This window comes from Cydia pomonella, unplaced genomic scaffold (assembly GCF_033807575.1).
Source record: "Cydia pomonella isolate Wapato2018A unplaced genomic scaffold, ilCydPomo1 PGA_scaffold_178, whole genome shotgun sequence".
Taxonomy (NCBI): domain Eukaryota; kingdom Metazoa; phylum Arthropoda; class Insecta; order Lepidoptera; family Tortricidae; genus Cydia; species Cydia pomonella.
This window is the reverse complement of record NW_026907820.1, coordinates 385,648-408,081: the sequence shown is the minus strand read 5'-3', so window position 1 is coordinate 408,081 and position 22,434 is coordinate 385,648. Positions and strand designations below refer to the sequence as shown.

Genomic DNA, 22,434 nt, shown 5'->3' with positions numbered 1-22,434 from the left:
TATATCAATTTTATGCATTATGTAATAGCGCAATACAGAAAAAAAATTTGACAAATGTAGTATTATTTTTATAGTAATAAAGGTTATTCATGAACCATCTCGTAATTTAAAAAAAAACGGACTTTATCTCTAAATCATAGGTATGCCTTATATTTACAGATGTGTTAGGTTACAACTTGGTTCGTGAACGTGGTTTAGAAGCAACTTGAGACTGGGTGCGGAGTAAATTGCATCAATTTTTTTTACAATTTTGAGCGTTTATAGGAGAATATGTGGAGCGAGCATTATTCGACGTGTAGGTGTGGGTTCAACAAAAAGATCGCATGTCAATAGTTCTTTATTGTCGTTAAAATTCAATTAATAATCGCCTTTATCGACCATCAACTGTGTGGTCACTTTTTAATTGATTGACGTTGTCAGGTACAGTTTCACTACTCGCCGCCGCATTGTTCATAGCGCATTACTTATCCTATCGAATACAAGATGTCGCTGATTCCTGTAAACTTATGTTTTAAAAAAAAAGACGCTTTACTCTATGCCATATATTGTAGGAAAGGAAGGGTATTCCCTGTCGTCCGTCAAAAAATCCAAGATGGTACCCAAGCCCATGGACAAAAAAGTCTAGCAATAAAATCAACACTTGTCAAAATTTGACATTAGCAATCCACAGTCAGGTGACAATCAAATCAAACCGAACCACTTCGAGTTCAGAGCTATTTAAAACTATATAGTAGTAATAAACAAAGTTGATTTTTGTTTGATTATTTTTTCTATGAATGAGTTTTGATTGTTCCAAATGATAATATCCACAGTTGATAGAATCAACACTTGATACAATCAACATGCGATAGAATCAAGTGTTGATTTGATGTGGACGCGAAATTTGACAGTTGTGCATCTCGAATAAGGCCCCTGTATTTTAAAATTAGATACAAAGATAAACTGTGCTGATGATTCGTAATTATGGCACAAATTTACGTGAAACAAGTAAATCTGAAACAAGTTAGCTTAAAATCGTTTATTACTTAGTCTTTTTTATATGAAAGACGCTCATATGAACTACAATAAAAATAAATACTCCTTTGTGCGTTCAACATGAAAGGAGGGGCGGACAATAGCAGACCCCGCGGTAACATTGACAGGGGGCACTATATTCACGGTCACTACTTCTTAGCCTGCAGAAACGATATTCTCTCCCAGCCTATTCCCAATTTTGCCAACCCTGGGAACGTCTTGCGTATTCTGACAATCACATGTGTTTATGGTGCTTAACTCGCCTAAATACATGAGCACGTCTTGTACTTACGACAATTCTGGTTCTTGCGGTGGATTACGTCTGTCTGAAATGAATAATTAAAACCAAACAGAGCTTATTAGACGACGTATACATGATTATTCTCAATCTCTGTGAGATTCATGAGAGTTCCGGTATAAGTAAAATAATTTCTGGATGAGATGGTAGGTAGTAGGTACAGTCAGTATCAAAAGTAGCGGATAAACCAACGTACCAAAAGTATATACCATCCTGGATTAATTTTTCAAATACCTAGGAATAAATCTCCATAATTCGCGTTTCTACATATGCAAACATATCTCTTTTTGTTAAGCTATTAGAGAATGTAGTAGTAGTAGTAGTAGATATAATTAAGTACTTTTGAAGTTTTGATAGTCTGATCTGCTACTTTTGATGTTGACTGTATCTACTACCTACCATCTCATCCAAAAACACAGAAGTGTTTACAACGCTGCAAATGCTACAACACATGTAAATAAACAAATGTAACTGCGATTTAAATAATTTCAAATAACAATACTAAAATTTACCGGTGTAGTTGGTGCCGTTCGTAATAAAATATTTTACAAGATGTCATTAAAATGCCTTCAGATAAATCTTCTTGCCAGTTAAGGACACTCTCTAAGCTAAAGACTGCGCGGAACGACCAGTGGCGCCCTCATTAGGGGCATTGGGGCAATTAATTTTTGTATAAATCAGTATAGGTACTCGTATTAATATTGTTGTCCTACTGATTCTCCAACAAAAACCAAAAGTTGGGAAATCAGTAGGCCAACAATATTAATACGAGTAAACCTACTGATTTATACTGAAATTAATTGGTTTATTAGAAATCATAATTCCCCCAATGAAGGCGTCATGGACGGTTGACGCAGTTATAAAAATCATTAGGTTGGCTGGCTAAAGGTTCTTATAAGTATTGGACCAATTTAAAGTTTTAAACGCTTTAAATCATGTCTCCTGCCTACCGGACCGGAATCGCTAATAAGGACCAAAACGTATTGATTGAAATAACCTCTTTGCTTAAAAGCACGGTGTACCTATTGGGCTTTATAATATTAAGTTTTAAAAAAATGAGGTACCTACTTGATTAAAAATCGATCAATGCTTGCAACAAACACATTCTACACCAACAAAAAAACAAATTGTATTAAAATATTAAACTACGATCTATTTTAACTGAAGAAATTTGTATCAATATTTGGTATTCGCATAAATCTGTGTCTAATCGGTAATGAAATGTTTTTGTTTCGATTAACCTCTTGTCTATGTTTTTGTTTCGATTAACCTCTTGTCTGTCCGAATTTTAAGTTAATTTCTTGCATTTTTTCAAGATTCTTAATATTTACTGTTTTACATAACACAAAGTGATGGAACTACGTCTGGTGTCAGCACACTTTGACAGCACCGTTTGCAATTGCTGTTACCTAGTTCATTATCTTCTTCGCGTTGTCTCGGCCTTGGACATAGTTTTTACGAAAGCGAGCCACCTGACCTTGCAACCCAGAAAAAAAGTAGACCTTATTAGGAGTGCTGTTCTTATTGCTGCTTTTACCTAACTAATAAATTAATTTATAAGTTATTTACCTATTAAAGTATACTATATTGTATGTGATTGATAAACATCTCGATTAGATGCGTCACATAATAAAGCATTTGTGATTAGCGGCTTATCGGTCGCTGTGATCGCTGTCTACCTCTACCTCAGTTTAAACCACAGATTACTTTATTACTAGACGAAGGATTGTACGTGTATAAAAAATATTCGGCGTTTTACACATGTTTTTTTACCATTTGTAATAGAAAAACAAACTTATAGAAGTTTGTGCGGGACAACGGTATACAATTTCACAATATGCTCGCAGTCACGACGCATTCAATATAGCAGGGCTTAGGTTAGTAGTAGGGGCTACCAGTAAAATAAATAAATAATAAATATTATACATTATTACACACATTGACTGAGTCCCACAGTAAGCTCAATAAGGCTTGTGCTGTAGGTACGTAGACAACGATATATATATAATTATAAATACTTAAATACATAGAAAACACCCATGACTCAGGAACAAATATCCATGTTCATCACACAAATTTATGCTCTTACCAGGATTTGAACCCGGGATCATCAGCTTCAGAGGCAGGGTCACTGCTCAAACTTTGGCATCACTCAAAAGTGCGACTTGCTTGGCTGTTTTGGGTCTTCAACCGTATGCAGTTATCTTTTAATAAATTGTGTTTTCATAATTGAGGCCGGCAAACGGGCTGGCCTGATCTGCCAAACACAACACCTTTTGTTTGTCTCAGTGGTCTACTGTCCTACAGCTAGGCCAGCCTTTCGGTTCATTAGTAAAAAATTAATCGTTGTCATATCCAAATTCAACCCTCCTGCAGCTCTGCCTAGTGCTAGGGCCTCGTATCATGGTGGTGGGTTCTCGAATCTACCTCTTGCTATCCGAGCTTTGGCATGCCAATTTTATATAATATGTATACCAAATTGCTACGGCAGCGCAGCAAAACAAATTTTAACTTCTAAGTTGTTCTTGCAATTTCACGTTAAAATAAGTTTTTGGCAAAAATTTAATTTTTGGTACAAGCTTTTATCGCTGGCTATTTCTTTTTCTTTCCACAGGCAACTAATACTCATCGAGCAAATTCTAAAAACCCCAAACACAATTAGGTTGCGTTGTTTTATCACAGAGTTCCTATATCCACCTCTTGTCTCCATCATCAGATCAGCTCGATGGTACCATAATATTGCATAGTCACCCGACTTACATATGTATGAAAATTTTCAACTCAATCGGAAACTGGGAAGTGGATCAAATTTAACTTGCAAGATTTGATTACAAACAGACAACGGTCATGTGAAAGTAAATAAAAGCTTGTAAAAACACTGCTCGACCTGTTGTGCGAGGCCCCGGTTGCCCCGTTCGCCACCCCCAAAAGCCGCCCCTGCCTAAAGCAACCGAGATTTATCTACACTTAGGAACAGGTATTTTAGCTTGTAGGCAGGAGTACCGTATGACAAAGTACAGTCAATAGAGAAAGTACTGTAAAGAGTATGACGGGGAGGACGTCGTCGATTTAAACACACATGCGAATCTTATTCTTAATAAAAAAAAAAAATTATCAGCTAAATTACAGATATGCAACTCTAATCGCTGGCTCTATCTGAATGCCGCACATCCTTTTCATCTGACAGTGACTACAAATTCTAAATTTAAAAAAAAATCTACTGCCAGTCAACGTCTATCGACACTGAAAGCTGTAAAGGTGGCAAACCTACATTACCTAGGACACAGACACATTGTTACCACTATTCTTCTTAGGTGTTTTATAATGCGGAATCGACGGCAAGTAGTCTATGTTTTAAGCAGTTAATTACTGCCAGGTGTGCGTCAAGATAGTAAATCCAGTAAAGATTGATGTTTTATGAGTTTGCCGACTGAAAATACTTATTGTGATCCGATCGTTATAAAAACAGGCGCTATTAACTATCTATACAGTGAAAAATTAATATCATTAGAAAAAAAAAAGCGTAACATAATATTTTGTTCGTAATAAGATGATTGAAGTATGTAAAGAAAAATTATTTACTTAGGTACCTACGAAATTATTTTTATTATATAAAATGGTGAAGTCTATTTAGTAGACTTTCAACCCCATCCATGTTAAATGTTTGCATTACCCGTAGAAGGCAATATCGGTCCGAATAAGCACTTTTGAAGCAATTTTGACACTGGGATGTTATGATTAACGCAGATAAGCCGTAGGTGTCATAGCCGTAATCAGACCCTTATAATTACCATGGTATATGGCTGACGCCTTCACATATGCGTAGGTTCTTATATAAGTTTAGACATAGCCAAAATATATTAATACATGCCGTTAAACCACCCAACTTTAAGCATTCTAAAGGAAATTGCTAATAGATTTGACTGTCCGATCTTAAGGCATTGGACCCAGCAAATTAAAAGTGTAGCGCAATTTATAATATAGATATATGTTGTTGTTTAACCCATTATCAATGATTTTAAACTTAATTTCAAAATGACAGGGTTCAGTTTTCCGTAATTACCTACTGACACTTGTCTGACCGTTAAAGGGTAAATCCTATATATATTTAAATACTAACACTAGGTTATGATATTTTCTTGTTGTACAGTCAGCATCAATAGTAGCGGATGAAACAACACGCCAAAAGTATCTGATATTCTGGATAACTTTTCCAAATATAGATTAATCTCTAAAATTTACATTCAAAAGTATATACTTTTACCGTCTTAATTGTACTACATATAGAACTATCACATTTTGTTAAGCTGTTACAGAATGGTAGATACTTTTGAAACCTTGTTTGATCTGCTACTTTTGATGCTGACTGTACTAACACTCTGTGGATACATTGTTTGCCCGAAATAAAGAAATTTATAATTAATCTAGTACTACAAGTAGTATAGTCTATAGATCGTGTCATTCACGAAGACGCGTGCCTTGACTCGTATTGTCATGTTATTAAAGGTTAGATTTGTCAAATCTGCGCGTCATCGTGGATGACACGAAATATAGAAGTTCAATGCGTAATGAAGTATCAATGTTCTTATTGGTTTTATCTGTGTTTTTCTTAAATTTTTAGGGTTCCGTAGTTAACTTGGAACCCTTATAGTTTGCCATGTCCGTCTGTCTGTCTGTCCGAGGCTTTGCTCCGTGATCGTTAGTGCTAGAAAGCTGCAATTTGGCAAATACGTGAGTGACCCGTTTTTATATAATTACCTAATTTGTTACAAATCATTTTTACACAGCATCATATTACTTTTCATGCATCACGATCGCATCCATAAATAATAACCGCAAGAAACGCTAATATCATAAAACGTAGCAACCTCTTACAAACTTTTGTTAAATATTGTCTCTTTCTATCAAACAGAAATGTAAAATGATGGATAGGGACAAACAATTATCAATGGTCTGTTAGATTAGAAACATTTATGAATTACACAATAAGCCGCAAGTGCACTAAGAGTATAGTCATATCAATATTAAATAAATCAATAACAGATTTTTAAAATATGGATGCCGCTAATCTTGTTGCGGAAATATCAATAAAGTGTAAAACTTTTCATACTGAGATCACTTTAGGTCACGGGATTCTTTTTATGATTCATAAATTATTTTCTATTTTAAGTAATATTACCTAAACTTTGAATTGGTACTTTTAATCATTGCGATTGCAAAATCCTGATATAAATAATTAAAATTAAATATCATGAATTATCAGGCAACTAAGCATATACCCATAAATACATACCTTACAAACTAACATACATACAATAATAAAAGTCTTAAAAACTAAAAATTATTTCGGCCACACAGTTTTCTCTTGCATCGCATGTTCCAGTGTAGGATTCGGCAGATTCCCACGAAACCGCCGAAATATCACACCCTTCGGCCGGAAGTCCGCGCTCGCGATGGTTCTCAGCAGCGGCCGCGGGACGCGCACCTCGAACGAGGTGAAATGCACGTAATGGCGCGAACGCAGCTGGAAGACTTTCAGCGAGTAGCGGATCTTCTTGCGAACATATTCCACCACATCATTAGCCGTGGCAGAAACAGGCAGACGCGATATATATAGCAGCGTGGCAACTCTCAGGCCAGAAGCAATGTCGCATTGGCTCTTGCGAGGTGCCTTTACATATGATATGACATTGAAATTCATCGACGAGGTTTTTGGATTCGGAATACCAAGATTTTAAGTATTCTAAGCTTTATCAGGCGCTCAAAAACGATTGAGGTGCAGTTCCACACTATTTATTTAATAAGGAATTGATGTGTTCTTTCTTTAAATTATCACAATAGGCAAGTATACAATAACATTTTATCTTATTTACGAAGTTGTTGAACATGGCGTACGAATGTTATCTGAAATTACGAAAGAAGTCAAGATAGAAATGTCAATGTCGACTGATTGTTTAATGGTTATTAGTGATCTATCTGCCTTTATATGTACCAAATGGTTCTCTTTTTTATATTTTTCTCATGAAAGTGATAAAGTTGAAAATGTCTATGGATATTATGTTTAACATATTTAGGTATTTAAATATCATTTTATAGAGAGATTGTAAGTGCCTTATCCTGCCTTACCCTGTAGTTTGATGTATACCTATATACATATAAGGTAGTTATATAACAATAGTTTGGGGTTCTTTAAAAAAAGGAGTGTACGAGTATAGACATAGATATAGAAAAAAATTATTTAACACCACATTGAAAAGTGTTTACAAGCAATGCTACAAAACATTACAAGCCTTAGAATTAAACATAGCAGAGGTTTTTAAAGGATCTGCAATGCGCATGTAACACTCTTATAGTTGCTAGCATCCATAAGCTGCAATGATCGCTTAAGTTCAGGCGAGCTGTATTAAGTTGATTGCGATTTAAAAAATATCATAGAGTCATGTGGGGTAACTTTGCGCAGCGGGTAAGTGTGCGCAACCCCTTTATTTACTAATGGAGAGGGGGAAGTTTGTGATATGATATATAAATCCAGATGGAATCATTCGTTTACTCAAAAAAAAGGATATTTAAAATCCGGTGCTGTTAAGGTAAAATTTGTCGTCAAGATGAAAGTTGACAAAAGTAAATGATTTATTCCTGTTAATAATGTTTTTAAGCCTTTTATTCAGTATAACATTTGAAGCTATGTTATGTCGCAATAAAGTTCGCTAAATGTCATCAAAATGAGTCTGCTTGCAATAATAAAAAATCTACAAATTTAATTTAGCTGCGCACACTTACCCGCAGTATGAGGTAAGTGTAAGCATTTTAAGCTGATTGAATTAAAGCGATTTTTCTCCGGAGTGTCTAGATTTTATTGGTTATTTCTTGATTTAATTATTACCTTAATGAATGCTTTACCTGATACATTATATTCATTTCCCTTCCATACTTATTGTTTAATTTTAATACTAGTTTGAAAATAATAGTACACACACTTGCCCCACATGACTCTAGTAACACTTGCAGGTTATGAAATATACGAAAATAAAAACCGTTTTCTGTTAATCGCATCATAGCTGACGCTTAAGTACATGTGTACTGTCAACATCCCCTGGACCGCGGTCATTAATTAATCGCATTCACCATCGCAACTCGCAGCTCGAGTGTCATATTCAGAAATAAAAATATGGAATCCCAACTTAATACAAGCAGCAGTGCATGCGTACGAGCAATGTATGCTTACGGTTGAAAGCGAGCAAACGCACGCAATCAGAGGGCCTAACGCGAAAATATAAAACATAATTTTCGTATATCTGCCTCTCTGCGCATCCATACGTAGCAACAAGTCCAATGTATTAAAGAAAAACAACTTTATTCGTGGCCTTCATTTGTCAAACACGGTTTTTGTACCATCTTTACGATATACTGTTATATATGCAAACGCAACTAATACGTTTTTATTATAATATAGACACTTCAAATGTAGATTTAAAAATAAGGCCCCGGGCCAGCAAACGGCGCGTCTGCCACTCCCACTGCAATACCACTCTATTAAGACCGCGCACTCTACGTGCTACGCTTTTGTTTTACTTTTCCATTCCACACTCGTCCTTTGCATTCGTTTATTTTTCCACTAGGTAAATGACGCTCTGTGGCGGTGGCGGTGTTAGCATGAAATTGAAATGCAGATTCATGTATTTTTCCTCTAAGCCCAACTCAGTTTTTTGCACTCAACCACTTAATGGAACTTTGCAAGCTTATAGCGCTAGTTATTGATAACTTACAAACCACATTTGATTTATCACAACACTTTTATTAGGTAGGGGAGATCGGGGCTAAAAGTGCCGGGGGTAAGTTGTTCTGATGAAAATAGGAACGCAAGTAAACAGTGGAGCGATTCGTATACTTATATTTATCGCGAAAAGTTATTTCCTTTATTTTAGAATAGTTGTTAAAGTTAAAATGATGGTACAGCTTACCCCACGGAATTATATGTATGTATAATTTAAGCATATTATTTCGTTTATTAAAATTGTCATTAAACCACCAGCGTTGTACCTAACGCCTAACGAAGTATTTCGTTTTGATTCAGGTGACATATAAGTTGATAAATTTATAAAATCATACATCAGAAGTGAAATCGATCCGATGAACCTTTCAACGTAATTTAGCAAATGTCTATAGCCTCCTGACGTCTAGCTTATGTCTCAAAATTTGCTAATTTAAATTTAATTCTAGTTTAAAAAAAGTCAAAACTTAATTGTGTACTATGTGTAGGACGCTGGTCATCAGGAGGATAGACAAGTTGTAAATGTGAATTGTAAGATACCAATACCTAACTATAAGTGTACGCAATATCGCGATGGCCCAATTCAATTTACTACTAAAATCCATTCACAAATGAAATATACCATATCCATAGCATACACACATCTAACAAAAATCAGTATCCATCCCATGCTACACCGAGTACTAATATTGTATGAAAGAACTTTTTATGTTTTTTTAACCTTATACAAACCAAATAGGTACAAGTTCGTTTCAAATTTACGTCATTTTGTATATCGATGGCAGTACTTTCTTTATAAATTTACGCCAAAATTCCGAAGCTAATTTCGAATGACAAATTATTGTGCGTCAGTATAAAGCACCGTAAGTACTCGTATAGCGTCATCGAGCTAGGTTTCATGTCTTCGTGATTGAATTGTAACTGAACCAAGATTGATGTTCGCGTAGGCGAAACATATTTTATATGAAGGCGCCTTTATTGAGTTTTTGTAATCTGAAACACGTGAATAAGTAACTTCGTTCAGTTCGACCTAATCTACTTTTAATCTCTTAGAGTGTTTGTTATACGACCAGTTTAACCTTTGAATCGTTCTGATTTGATTCGACAGATTTCAAAGAAATTAAAGGTGCACTAAGATATATTTTTAATGTCTTTGAGGCAGACGCAGTCGTCAGCGGAGGCTAGTAATACGTCTATAATGTAATTTAGCAATACTGAATACATACAATCTATATTGAGCAACAGCCATAAATGTCACAAGACATGTTATGAGTGCGCGATACGTCGAAACGATATCGAATATCGCTCTAAGTGGCAAGCGCACAAAATTCATCAGACGGTATTCGTAAAAGCTATGGAGTCCATTAGGCTCTCGCGGCTTTCGCCCGGGAAAATGCTAAAGGTCGCCCATGTTATTATTGTATCTTATACCTACAACACACCTAGTATACGTATATACTCGTAATGTACATTTGTCATTAGTGACATAGCCCAGGGTCTGTTTGCTATTCATTTAACCCTTTTTCAAGCCTTTTTATGTTATAAAACCTTTTAAACAATCGAGCCATGATACTTATATAAAACTAATGAACCAAACCATTACCTATCCTGTCCAGCGGTCATGTAAAATTCTTCATTTGTTTCTTGTTATTTATCGTTTACGGTGGCATCGTTGATCAGGTCACCACTTTCCCGAATGAAGGTTGAGGGAGGCGGTACGCATCATACTCGTGAACGGGTGCTGTTTGTGGAGACCGGTCTGTTTAAGCTTACACGAGCTACATGTTATGTTATAAGTGTGTAACTTTACTTTTGTGTGGCATTAACATGAGACACTTCATTCGGTTCTTGTTTGTTTATCTGATTTAATTTCTTTTAGACGTCTGATTTAATTTAAAAGACATTTAATTATTTATATAAGAATTCAAGTCTTGGAGACCCCTCACCTCTATAAGGTTAATTTAGTGATCGTTATTTTTAATTATATTTTATCTCTGACACTTAGAGACTTTTACATCTCTAGAAAATTTAGTATTTGTTGATTCATTTTTTTCTTATCATAGTTTTTTTATGTAATTCAAAATTTAGAGATTGTATACATCTCTAATAAAGTATCTAATATTTCATTGATTCCATATTTGTAATAGTATTTTGTAATCTCTGGTTATTTTGTTTGTAAAAATTTGACATCTAAAAGTGCCCCTGTGGCCTATTTGCTGAATAAATGTTTGATGTTTAAATTTAAATTGTTCGATATATATAAGCATTTTTTGTTATACCACGACGGTGGCAAACAGGCATACGGCCCGCCTGATGGTAAGCAGTCACCGCACCCTATGGGCGCCTGCAACTCCAGAGGTGTTACATGCGCGTTGCCGACCCTTTAAATCCTGTACACTCCTTTTTTGAAGAACCCTATACTGTAGACTCTCGGGAAAACCTCGGAAGGGAGCTCACTCCACAGCCGGAGTGTCCGCGGGAGTAAATTCCTCTTGAACCGCACAGTACGCGACCATTTAGATTCTAAGGTGTGAGGATGAACAGAACACCCTGCCGACGGCGAGCGGTGCGGTGATAGAAAGTGGCCGTTGGCATCATATCAAACAATTCCTCAGAGCACAGCCCATTCTACAAGCGGTAGAACACACACAAGGAGGTAAAGTCTCTCCTTAGACTTAAAGGTTCAATACCGCTTGTGAGTTTGGAATCCCATACTTACTTTCAAAAACGAATATTTAAAAACCGGCCAAGAGCATGTCGGGCCATGCTCAGAGTAGGGTTTCGTAGTTACTCTTCCGTCACAATAACCTAAACTGGAGCTTAAAGTATGGTAGATTGTTAACCAAGGGATGAACTGTGGGTGTACGTCTTTTTACTATGAAGGGGAAACTTTTTGCGATAACTCAAAAACAACTAAACTGATCATATCCGCTATAGTTTTCATTTAATGTCTTTCTCAAGCTCTACTTCCAAGTTTTTTTCATATTTTTTGGACCTATGGTTCAAAAGTTAGAGGGGGAGGACACATATTTTTTTTCTTGCGGAGCAATTATCTCCGAATATATTCACTTTATCAAAAAATGTTTGTTGTAGACCCCATTAGTTTTGAAAGACCTTTCCAACGATATCCCACACTGTAGAGTTGAAGCAAAAAAAAATGTTCAACCCCCACTTTACGTTTAGGTACCCTAAAAAAAATTTTAATTTTTTTGATTTTATTGTACGACTTTGTCGGCTTTATTGGTTTAAATATCCATGCCAAATTTCAGCTTTCTAGCACTAACGACCACGGAGCAAAGCATCGGACAGACAGACAGACGGATATGGCGAAACTATAAGGGTTCCTAGTTGACTACGGAACCCTAAAAAAGATTGATGTAGCTATGATATCGAGAAAATGACAGCCTATTTCACCAACAAAATTAGTTTCTTAAATAAACGAATAACTATCATGACACATTTAATTTCAAAGGTTTATGTGGTACCTACAAAAAAATATATGCAATTAGCCGCCACTTGCCGATAAAATTTTAATAAATATGTTTGTTAGGTATACTCATAAATTGTGATGATTTACACTTAATTACGAAATTTAAAGATAAAGACGAGAAACACAAAGATATGAGCTCCAGAGAGCAACTTACGAAGTAAACACGTCCCGGGGTTATCTGGAGCTATTTGTATAACTGCTCCTCAGTGCTTTTCGATTCGTATTCCATTCGGCGAACGCAGCTCATTTAACACGGATCTAAACTACATATAAGAAAGTAAGCAACTTTTTGTAACAAATAATTTAATCCACTAAATATTCTACACATTTAGTGAATTAATAATGCTATTACAACATAAAAGGTTTCGTGATCTGTTTTAACGCTTTACCGCATATGCAACCGTATATGACAGTTATAATATTCAACTTTATTGAAAGATTAAAGTTCAAATTTAAATAAATATTTTTTATGACATTCGTTAAGGGATTAAAATCACGTCCGCAATTTACTCAACTACATATACGAGTCATATATTTTCCGTTTACAATTACTATTATTTTTAGTTATACAATATTTTAGACATTAGGGTATTGTGGTATTCTCATAGTTTGTAATAGATACAAACTATGAGAGTATCACAGCACGTCACATCATTAGCGTAGGTAGAGGGAGTACTTCCGTTTTGTAGTAAATCGCGTCGCGTAGACATTGAAAAACCTTTTCTGTGAGTGTACATTATTAATTCGTAGCACGAACGCTCAGGAATCGGCGTTCAATGCCGCCGAGAGCGGGCAATCGTTTTCAGTTTGGTACAGATCACTCGGGATTACCAAATCCCGAATTAATCAGTTTCCGATCGGTTCGCGGGTTTCATGTTCTTGTTTTTATTTAATCTAATTTATACACATCCCAAGCCCGGCATAAATTTCAATTTGAAAGGATAATATGGGTACAACCCAATAGGTAAATAATACTTACTACACAAATGGCAAACGCATATCTAATAGCCCCCATTCTAAACAAATAGACTTTTTGAATAAACTTACCTACCAAAACTGGCACAGCTTCCTTTAACATTATGTTGCTACGCTACCTACTGTTTATTATTGTTAAATATTTGATGTAACGTTTACCTACACACCTTTCTCATTTCAACGTTGTGAAGTGTATGTAAGAGCACCTTGCGTTTATTTGCGTGGGTTATTCCCACTAGTTTCCACCAAGTTGTTACCAGTGGTAACTACTGAGAAATTTTTCCCACGTTTTACCACTGGTAACTACTGGGAAAAGGTGGGATTTTTATTCCCAGTAGTTACCAGTGGTAAACGGTGAGACAAAAACTCCCAGTAGTTACCACTGGTAACAACTTGGTGGTAACTAGTGGGAATAACCCATTTGCGTTCGTTTGCGATATTAAAAATCGTGTAGGTCCCTACTATTCGGTTTTCTGTTTCAAAAATACAGATATGTATCTAGCACGCACAAACATTTAACTTAAACCAGTAAGTAGTTCGCCCCGAACTGAAAAGACGCGGTTTGCCAAAAACTATATATAGTATGGCTGACGTTTATAATAATTTTGACTACGAACTATTAAGGGGCTGAAAGGCATCCTTATACATCAATTTTCATTATCGCCGGGACAAAAATGACGAAATTCAATAAGGCGGCCCTTTTTTACAATTTCGGATTCCTATTAAGGAGCCTTTCTAATCCTCAGATTAGAGCAAAAATTATATTGCATGCTCCAGGCTATAAATTCTAAAGGTAAAAAAAGCCAAGGGTCAAATATTGAGGCCTATTCTGTTCATATCATATTTTATTTGTTAGTGTAAGTTAAAACGCATTACGAATATTGAAATTTCAAGATTCCTTAAATCGTAAAAACCTGCTGTAAAATGACCTGCCCAGTTTTCCGCGTTACACACCACAATTGACCAGGCAATAGTCCACCTACCCTGCTATATACCTACTCGTACACTATGGCCACACATACTTTTTTCAAACTTTCGTGTTACTATAATAATTAAGTATTCTCTAGAATTATTTAAGCATTTATTGTAGCCTTCGTGCTGTTGCAGGTGAGGTATTATTTAAGGTTTAATTTTGGTTATAACAGCATGAAGGCAGCCCTGATCCTATTTGTGCTGGCGTGCGCTCTAGCCCTTGCCTGCGGCGACTTGGTGTGCGGCACCAACTACTGCAAGCAGCACCCGTGCAGCGCCCCCGTGCAGTCCTCGAGCTGCCGCTCCCCGTCCGTCTACAAGCCCAACCATTCCGGCAAGTGCGGCTGCTGCCCTGCTTGCGTCACTCTGCTCGGTGAGTCGGGCCCTACCTTTTTTTACGTTGGGGAAATGCGTTACGCATGCCATGCTGGTCCGGGGGAACCAGAAGGGATGATGGGCTCACCAGTAGTGGTGGATGAAATACCGTCTATAACCACCGACGAATGTAGTGTAGGTAGCACACATACCTGGCGCCAGCTGGCAATGGTGTCCAGTATTTTTTCACAAGTTAGTTTAGTAATTATGAATTATGTTTTGATACTTCGTTTTTAGATTTTATATAAAGTTTTGGGTTTTTATCGTATTTCCACGAAAATTATTCGAGAAAAGTACAGTCAGCATCAAAAGCAACGATTTTTTTTTTTAATTTATTTATCAAAAAAAGTTGGTACTATATACATTTAGGTACATAATATTTCGCCAAACATAACGTTTATCGGCGAATGTTGCACTCACTTACAGTTTTTGTGTACCCGATCTTATCTTATGAACTATTTATTTATCTAAGTATTTATGATTATGACTTATTCTAAGTATTATATGTATGTATGTAGGTGTGTATTGTTTTTCTTATCTGAAAAAACTAGTTGCCCAAGCTTGGGATCGTTTTATATATTTTATTTATTTATTTTTAAGTTGAGGCACGTTTTGAGTTGAGGTATTTAGCAGCAACTTTTTCAGTTTCGTTTTAAACACGTTTTTGCTGCTACACTCGTCTTCAAAGGAAATTTTGTTAAAAATTCGCGATGTGAGATAGCTGCGCGTTCGTTCACCATAGTAGTTGTTGGCGGTGGGCTCCGCGTATAGTTTCTATTTTCCTCCGTGAGCTTCTACGGGTTATCGTCTTATCTATTGTTTAAAAACCGCAAAGGCGCGTGCCACGAAAAAATGGGCAGGCCGCATAGGTAGCGTTTATTGAATTACTACTCTATTGAGCACGGAATAAGATTCATTATGAACTAATACAGAATTCTAATAGAATAGCTGTCTGATCTCTATTGGTGCGTCTAAGGTAGGCGACTAAACGCTGTCAAACCAGCTTAACTTGTGACACTGCGATCCGAAACAAAGATACGTATTCGAAGACCTCGCTTGCACTGGTAATGCGAGCGCACGGCTAGCTAGCGCAAAGGAAGCAATGTTATGTTTCTCGAGGAGCAGGTAAAAAACAGGGCCGGATTTTCACACAAATATATTTGGGTGGTTTTACGTTGTTTAATTTAAAGAGATAAAACATAACACTATTTAAATAGTAGGTACACATCTAACAGAATGGGTTTGTGTAATTACAATAATAACGAGATATACTCATTTTTATAATCAACTGTTTAAACTGTTTGTTCGACTCTAGGTAAAATCACAGAAAACAATGTTAAAATAGTATTAAATATAGACCTATATAGGTCTTCGAATACGTATCTTATATATGGCTTTACATTTTTTAACATTTAAGAAACAATCATAAATATTTTATCGTTGGGCCATGTAAAATGTCGCTTATAAAATTAGCAAACAACTGTTTAAACAGTTGATTATAAAAATGAGTATATCTCGTTATTATTGTAATTACACAAACCCATTCTGTTAGATGTGTACCTACTATTTAAATAGTGTTATGTTTTATCTCTTTAAATTAAACAACGTAAAACCACCCAAATATATTTGTGTGAAAATCCGGCCCTGTTTTTTACCTGCTCCTCGAGAAACATAACATTACTTCCTTTACGCTAGCTAGCCGTGCGCTCGCATTACCAGTGCAAGCGAGGTCTTCGAATACGTATCTTTGTTTCGGATCGCAGTGTCACAAGTTAAGCTGGTTTGAGAGCGTTTAGTCGCCTACCTTAGACGCACCAATAGAGATCAGACAGCTATTCTGTTAGAATTCTGTATTAGTTCATAATGAATCTTATTCCGTGCTCAATAGAGTAGTAATTCAATAAACGCTACCTATGCGGCCTGCCCATTTTTTCATAGTGGCACGCGCCTTTGCGGTTTTTAAACAATAGATAAGACGATAACCCGTAGAAGCTCACGGAGGAAAATAGAAACTATACCTACGGCGCTCTGACCCTCTTTGCGGTCGTGTGTACACTCGCGGCGTTTTAAACTCAGAACAATTAAACTGATCAGTTGCTAATAAATATCTAACCTTGTCATGCACTGGTAAGACGCTTAATGTTTTGAATAAGGCTACGTTATCATTCTTACAGGTTTTTATAGTATTTTCGTTTGTAATATTTTTTAACAGTCTCAGTTGTAAATTAAGCACATGGTTTAAATAGGTTTTAAAAGTACGTCCGTAGGCTATCAATCCATATCCAATTACAGCGTCAGCCAGTGAATGATATAACATACGTAATATTTTTTTATTTACAAAATGTTTTAAGCTAATTATTTTACATAATATGGACCTTAGCCTATTGCACTTATTCACAACGCGTCAAAATTATCTACCAATCTGCAACATCTAAACATAAATTGATGGTTCTATATATATTGTTTTTATACCACGACGGTGGCAAACAAGCATACTCCCGAGGTGTTACATGCGCGTTGCCGACCCTTCAAAAACCACTACATGCCTTTTTTTTTAAACCCCATACTGTAGACCCTCGAAAAAACCTCAGAAGGGAGCTCATTCCACAGCCGGAGCGTCCGCGGCAGGAAATTCCTCTTGAACCGCACAGTACGCGACCATTTAGGTTCTAAGGTCCTATATGTAGAACAATTAAGACTGTAAAATATATACATTTCAACGTGAGATTTATCTTTATTTGAAAAAGCTATCCGGGATGTCAGATACTTTTGGCGCATTGTTTTATCCGCTACTATTGATACTGACTGCACTATGCGTTGGCTTGTAAAAGTTCATTTTTGAGTTACGGCTGAAAAACTGCCCAAAGAACACTCTTGCGTGCTTCTAAGATCCGCTACTTTATTATTACGTTTTATGTTTTTAAATACATGCTTATATCGTGTCTCGGTACGAAACTCTCTATAGTGCGCGGTTCGACACGCTATGGCCGGTTATATGCATTTTTTACACCTAATCGACAAATATCAAATACCTAAGGGCCACTTGCACCATCCCACTAAACCGTTAACCCAGTGTCAAATTGTACTGGTAATCATGGTAACTCTAGGTTCAACCGGTTAACCCCGGGTTAGTGATTGGTGCAAGTGGCGTCGTTTAAATCATCTACTTCTTAAACCTTATTATATTACCTCTAGTTTGGCACAACTAGCGCTTTTATCGTTTGAAGCCAGCCACTAGCGGCACTAAAACCGCAGCCGCCATAATGGCGTGAGATGTATGTTGTGTGCACGTGGTATACGTGGACGGCTATTGGGGAGTGGACAAGGGACTAAAGATTAAGATGATGTTACTTTGAGAAAATCTTTACTTATTTTCTTATCCTCAATGTTATTTTTTTAATCAGTTATCATTCAAGTTTTCTCGCTTTGACAAATAAAAATAAAATAATTCGGTAAAAAAATAATATCCTCATAGCTTTTCAAAAGTTATTCAAAGATTCGTCATGAACAGGTCCCTGTTTTGTAAAACCACCAAAACGATATCAAACAGTAGATAGGTACAAAAGTTTGAAGCCGATAAAAATAAAAGTATTTCTCGCAAGATGTATATCTACAAAATTATTGAAAAATCAAAAGCTACCTCAAAAAGTAGACGACTGGCACTAAAAAGGGAAAACTGGCGTTTTTTTTATAAAACTCATATTTTCTTTAGGTATGTGTATGATATCAGAAAATAAGTTAGGTAAATGATAAAAGTGGTCTTATTCTTATTATTATCTTTTCGTTTCACCCATGTTACTTCAGCATCAGTAAACCAGCAGCGTCAACTTATTCGCTACTTCATTTCACACATTTACTACCGCCCTCGAATTGATCGGTGGAGAGCGCCGCTTTCCCACTTGACCTCGTTAGCTTTTCTTATTTCCAAGCGACATCTAGAGTGGGGTCTTGTTCACTAGTGAACTATAGATAGGTAAGCATTTCCATGAGAACCATTAAAATGTTATTTACACGGCTCCGATTAGTTAATCATGCTCTTGTCTTCCTTAGCAATCCCTACCATAGGTAATTCCTTCTAATATTATAAATTCTCCTGTCGCTATCCCTATTAATATTCTAAATTATGTGAAAGTTAGTTTAACTTTTTGCTCCTGTTATAGATCCCACCCGTTAAGTTGTCCTGGGTGCTTAGCCAAGGTGACAATCGCTTCATTACGACAACGAAACGCTTTATATCTTTTTACCTATCACTATTCCATATTGACAGTGACAATTGCGTTTTGTTCGCTAAGAAGCGTAAACGTTTACGCATGTTGGTCTAACAGGGACCTTACGCGCTAGATTAACGATTACTTATAATAAGCCCTACAATTGAAAGCGAATTATTATAAAACGTTATTATTTTAAGCTTATCACAATGCATTTGCTTGCCTGATCGGGATATAAATTCACGTCCCAGTTACAGTACCGCCATTCGTTTCACTTCGAGAGAGCACCGACTCGATTAATTATTATACGGTTAAAATCAAACAAAGAGTAATCGATATGACATTAGCGTCGCATAAAGGGGAGAATGTAAGAAAAAGGAAGATAAATGACCCAGATTCAATTGAAGTATATATGCCACCGTAAAATTGTAAACACTCGTCAGTTTACAATCTCGCTAATTAAATTTATTAACTACCGGTAGGAAAATTACTAACTATGTTAGATTGTAAACTAATGGGGCACAAACTTACGGTGTCATATATAATTAAAAAGACCGGTCAAGTGAGAGTATGTTTAACTCGCGCAACGAGGGTTCACTAACTTACACGAAAGACTTTTGACCAGAAGTATACTAAGTAAATTTGTTTACAGCGCCATCTGTAGGAAAATCGGCTAACTAATATTTGTGACCCAATGTTGGTTCTTCAGGGATATTTTTTGTGTGAACCGATTTCAACAATTTTTATTTTATTTGAAAGAAAGTATCGTAAGTGTTTATTTCTTATGCTCAGTGTAGAGTTTCGTAGTTACCATTCTGTCAGAATAGGCTAAACGGGGGCTATTAAAAGCTTCGCAGCACTTTGTACGTCTTTTACTAAGAAGAGAAGACCGATCATGTTCACTATAATTTTCATGGAAACTATTTATCAAGTTTTTTTCACGATTTACGCCCGATTTTGAGATACTTTTTTTTGCATTTTTCTCTGTCAGCTTAATTACGTCTTAGTGAGAGTAAAAGAGAAATATCCCTACAATTTGCGAATTTTGGTTTTTGCAGTAGGCCCCCAGATCACCTTAAGACGGCAACACTGTGCTAGTGTGCAGCTACTGGACAGTGTTGCGACGTTTAGAAATCGGCTTCCTACCCTTATTTTCTTGGATAGAAATTGAAGTGTCAGATTACTGCTCCCCTCGCGGTCACTGATGCTACTACGTTATTTGGACTCAGAATCGCGAGGTATATTGGTTAAAACAAATAAAAAAAAGTGTCCCTAATTTTTCATACAAATTTTAGGTGTTTTGTGACAGTCCATACAAACTGAAAATTTGTTTCATGCAATCGATTGTTCTCGTGATTCTGAGTAAAAATAACATAACAACGAAATAACGAAACATATCCGATTGCCTTTCTTATCGTTTAAAAAAAAATACTATGTGGATGACCAGTTTTAATATAAATTTGAAATAAATATTGTTGTGCACTTCAGATTATGAAAATGCTAAATGAAAAATTCATCATTTTCGTAATGATACTATCCCAGTTACTTACATAAAATACCTTTAATATGCAGCACTCTAATATTCCCATTTTTCGCGATTAGAAGTATAGTATTATAGTAGTGGATTTGCAGACGTCCATAGGCTGCGGTGACTGATAACCATCAGGCAGGCTGTATGCTTGTTTGCCACTGTCGTGGTATAAAAGAAAACAACTCGTATTATATTCCTTATTAAGTTTACAAGTAATACAACGTGTCTCTACCCCCTGGACACAAATAAATAGGACGTGTCGATTAGGATATTTCTCAGAGATACAAAGACTCATTCCAAACAACACAGTATTAACGGATAAATTAATGATTTACGATTTAATACTTCGGAACAGCATGTATGTAGATACACGGTAATTAAAGAGTATGTCGTGTCACTTTAATCTTATCGTATAAGAGCGAATAATACAGTATGTAATTTAACGTTATTTTTTTTAAGTTTATCTAATCGAATAATTAGCCATATTAGAACATTCCTGAGAAGGAACTCTACTTAGGATCTCGGTCAATGTCCAGAGAGTAGAAACACGTTGTATATGAATATATAATTACTTACCGATATTTGTAAGGGATGAAGTGTTACACAAAAAGGTGCATATCGTGAATGTTAATGATTTTTTTCATGTATGGTTACGTCGAAGTTAGCAAACCTATATAAAACAGAATCTACGCTTGCCTATAGCAATAAAAGTTGACCCAGACACTTTTTTCTATCCTATTCCAAGTATTATAGGGTTTAGAAGTATTAGAAGTAGTAAAGTAACTACGGAATAGAACTCATAATCGTCTCTTTTGTTACACAACACGGTACAGTTGCACGTAGCACGGCTAATGAGCCCCATCCGCACCCGTGGGCATAGAACTTATTAATCTTTTGTTATGAAGGCCTTCAAACTTGTTCCTGTTATAACCAGCCAGAGCAATCAGCCAAGGACGGGGATATAATTGTAAAACGTTTTGCTAGGATGTAGCCAGCATAAAACTGATATTATAAATTTGAAAAATTATCACCTTTTAAATTAAAAGCAGGTAAATTTAGTTAATCGAATAAAATTTGGTGCATTAGAGATAATCGAGATTACAATCGCTTTTACAAAATAAATTAAAATAAAAACATTGAGTTAAAAAGGTATATATCTAAAGGTTCAATAAGTATGTTCTAACCTCGCTCTGCTTATTTAACAGTGAATCAGTTTTAACCTTAAATTCAGAAATAATCACTACTGTCCTGCTACAGCAGTAGGTACAACTGGAAAAGAGTAAAACTACTTAGTTTAATCTGAACTATTCTTTTATAAATAAACAATCACTTTAATAATTAAAAAAATCTCAAAATAAAAATTTTAATTGAATACACAAAAATATCCGTGCTCAACACAAAATAAAAGTGCTTACTGAGATTCGAAGTCAACTAGATAAAACTGCAGTTATCTATGCATATTATTTTCTATTTACATAGATAGCATTGTACCTATTTTACAGTTAACGTTTTTACTAATTATCCGTAATTATTTTACAGGGAAAGATGCCAGGTGCAAGACTTACAGCAAGGAGTTAGGGGAGACCCCGTCCGCCGTGTGTCGTGAGCCGCTCGTCTGCGTCGGTGGCGTTTGTACTACAGTGCAGAGAAGGAACTAATCAAGAAATAAGTAATAACATGCAATAAAAAAATGCTTCCTAATGCTTATATTTTTGTTCGCACCTAACTAGACGACCTATGTTACACCCTTACACATAGATAGTACCATACCCAGCCAGTAAGTAATTATGTGTAGTATTT

The 22,434-nt window shown here is 35.9% G+C and overlaps 1 protein-coding gene and 1 long non-coding RNA gene across 2 annotated transcripts in view; one reads left to right on the top strand and one right to left on the bottom strand.

Moving 5' to 3' along the window:
- Nucleotides 1-22,434, bottom strand: part of LOC133533554 (uncharacterized) — a 146,654-nt gene that overhangs the window by 765 nt on the left and 123,455 nt on the right. The gene's annotated exons all lie outside the window — the stretch shown is intronic.
- On the top strand, nt 12,716-22,335 carry LOC133533538 (fungal protease inhibitor-1-like). The gene is made up of 3 exons (XM_061872518.1): nt 12,716-12,850; nt 14,694-14,893; nt 22,174-22,335. Exons 2-3 carry the CDS (start codon nt 14,695-14,697, stop codon nt 22,290-22,292), a joined length of 318 nt encoding a protein of 105 aa, XP_061728502.1. The 5' UTR covers nt 12,716-12,850; nt 14,694; the 3' UTR covers nt 22,293-22,335.

Excerpts from the sequence above, each read along its gene's own strand:
- LOC133533538 (XM_061872518.1), top strand. The coding sequence starts at position 14,695 with ATGAAGGCAGCCCTGATCCTATTTGTGCTGGCGTGCGCTCTAGCCCTT. Across the intron at positions 14,894-22,173 it reads TGCTTGCGTCACTCTGCTCG|GGAAAGATGCCAGGTGCAAG; the intron begins GTGAGTCGGGCC and ends ATTATTTTACAG.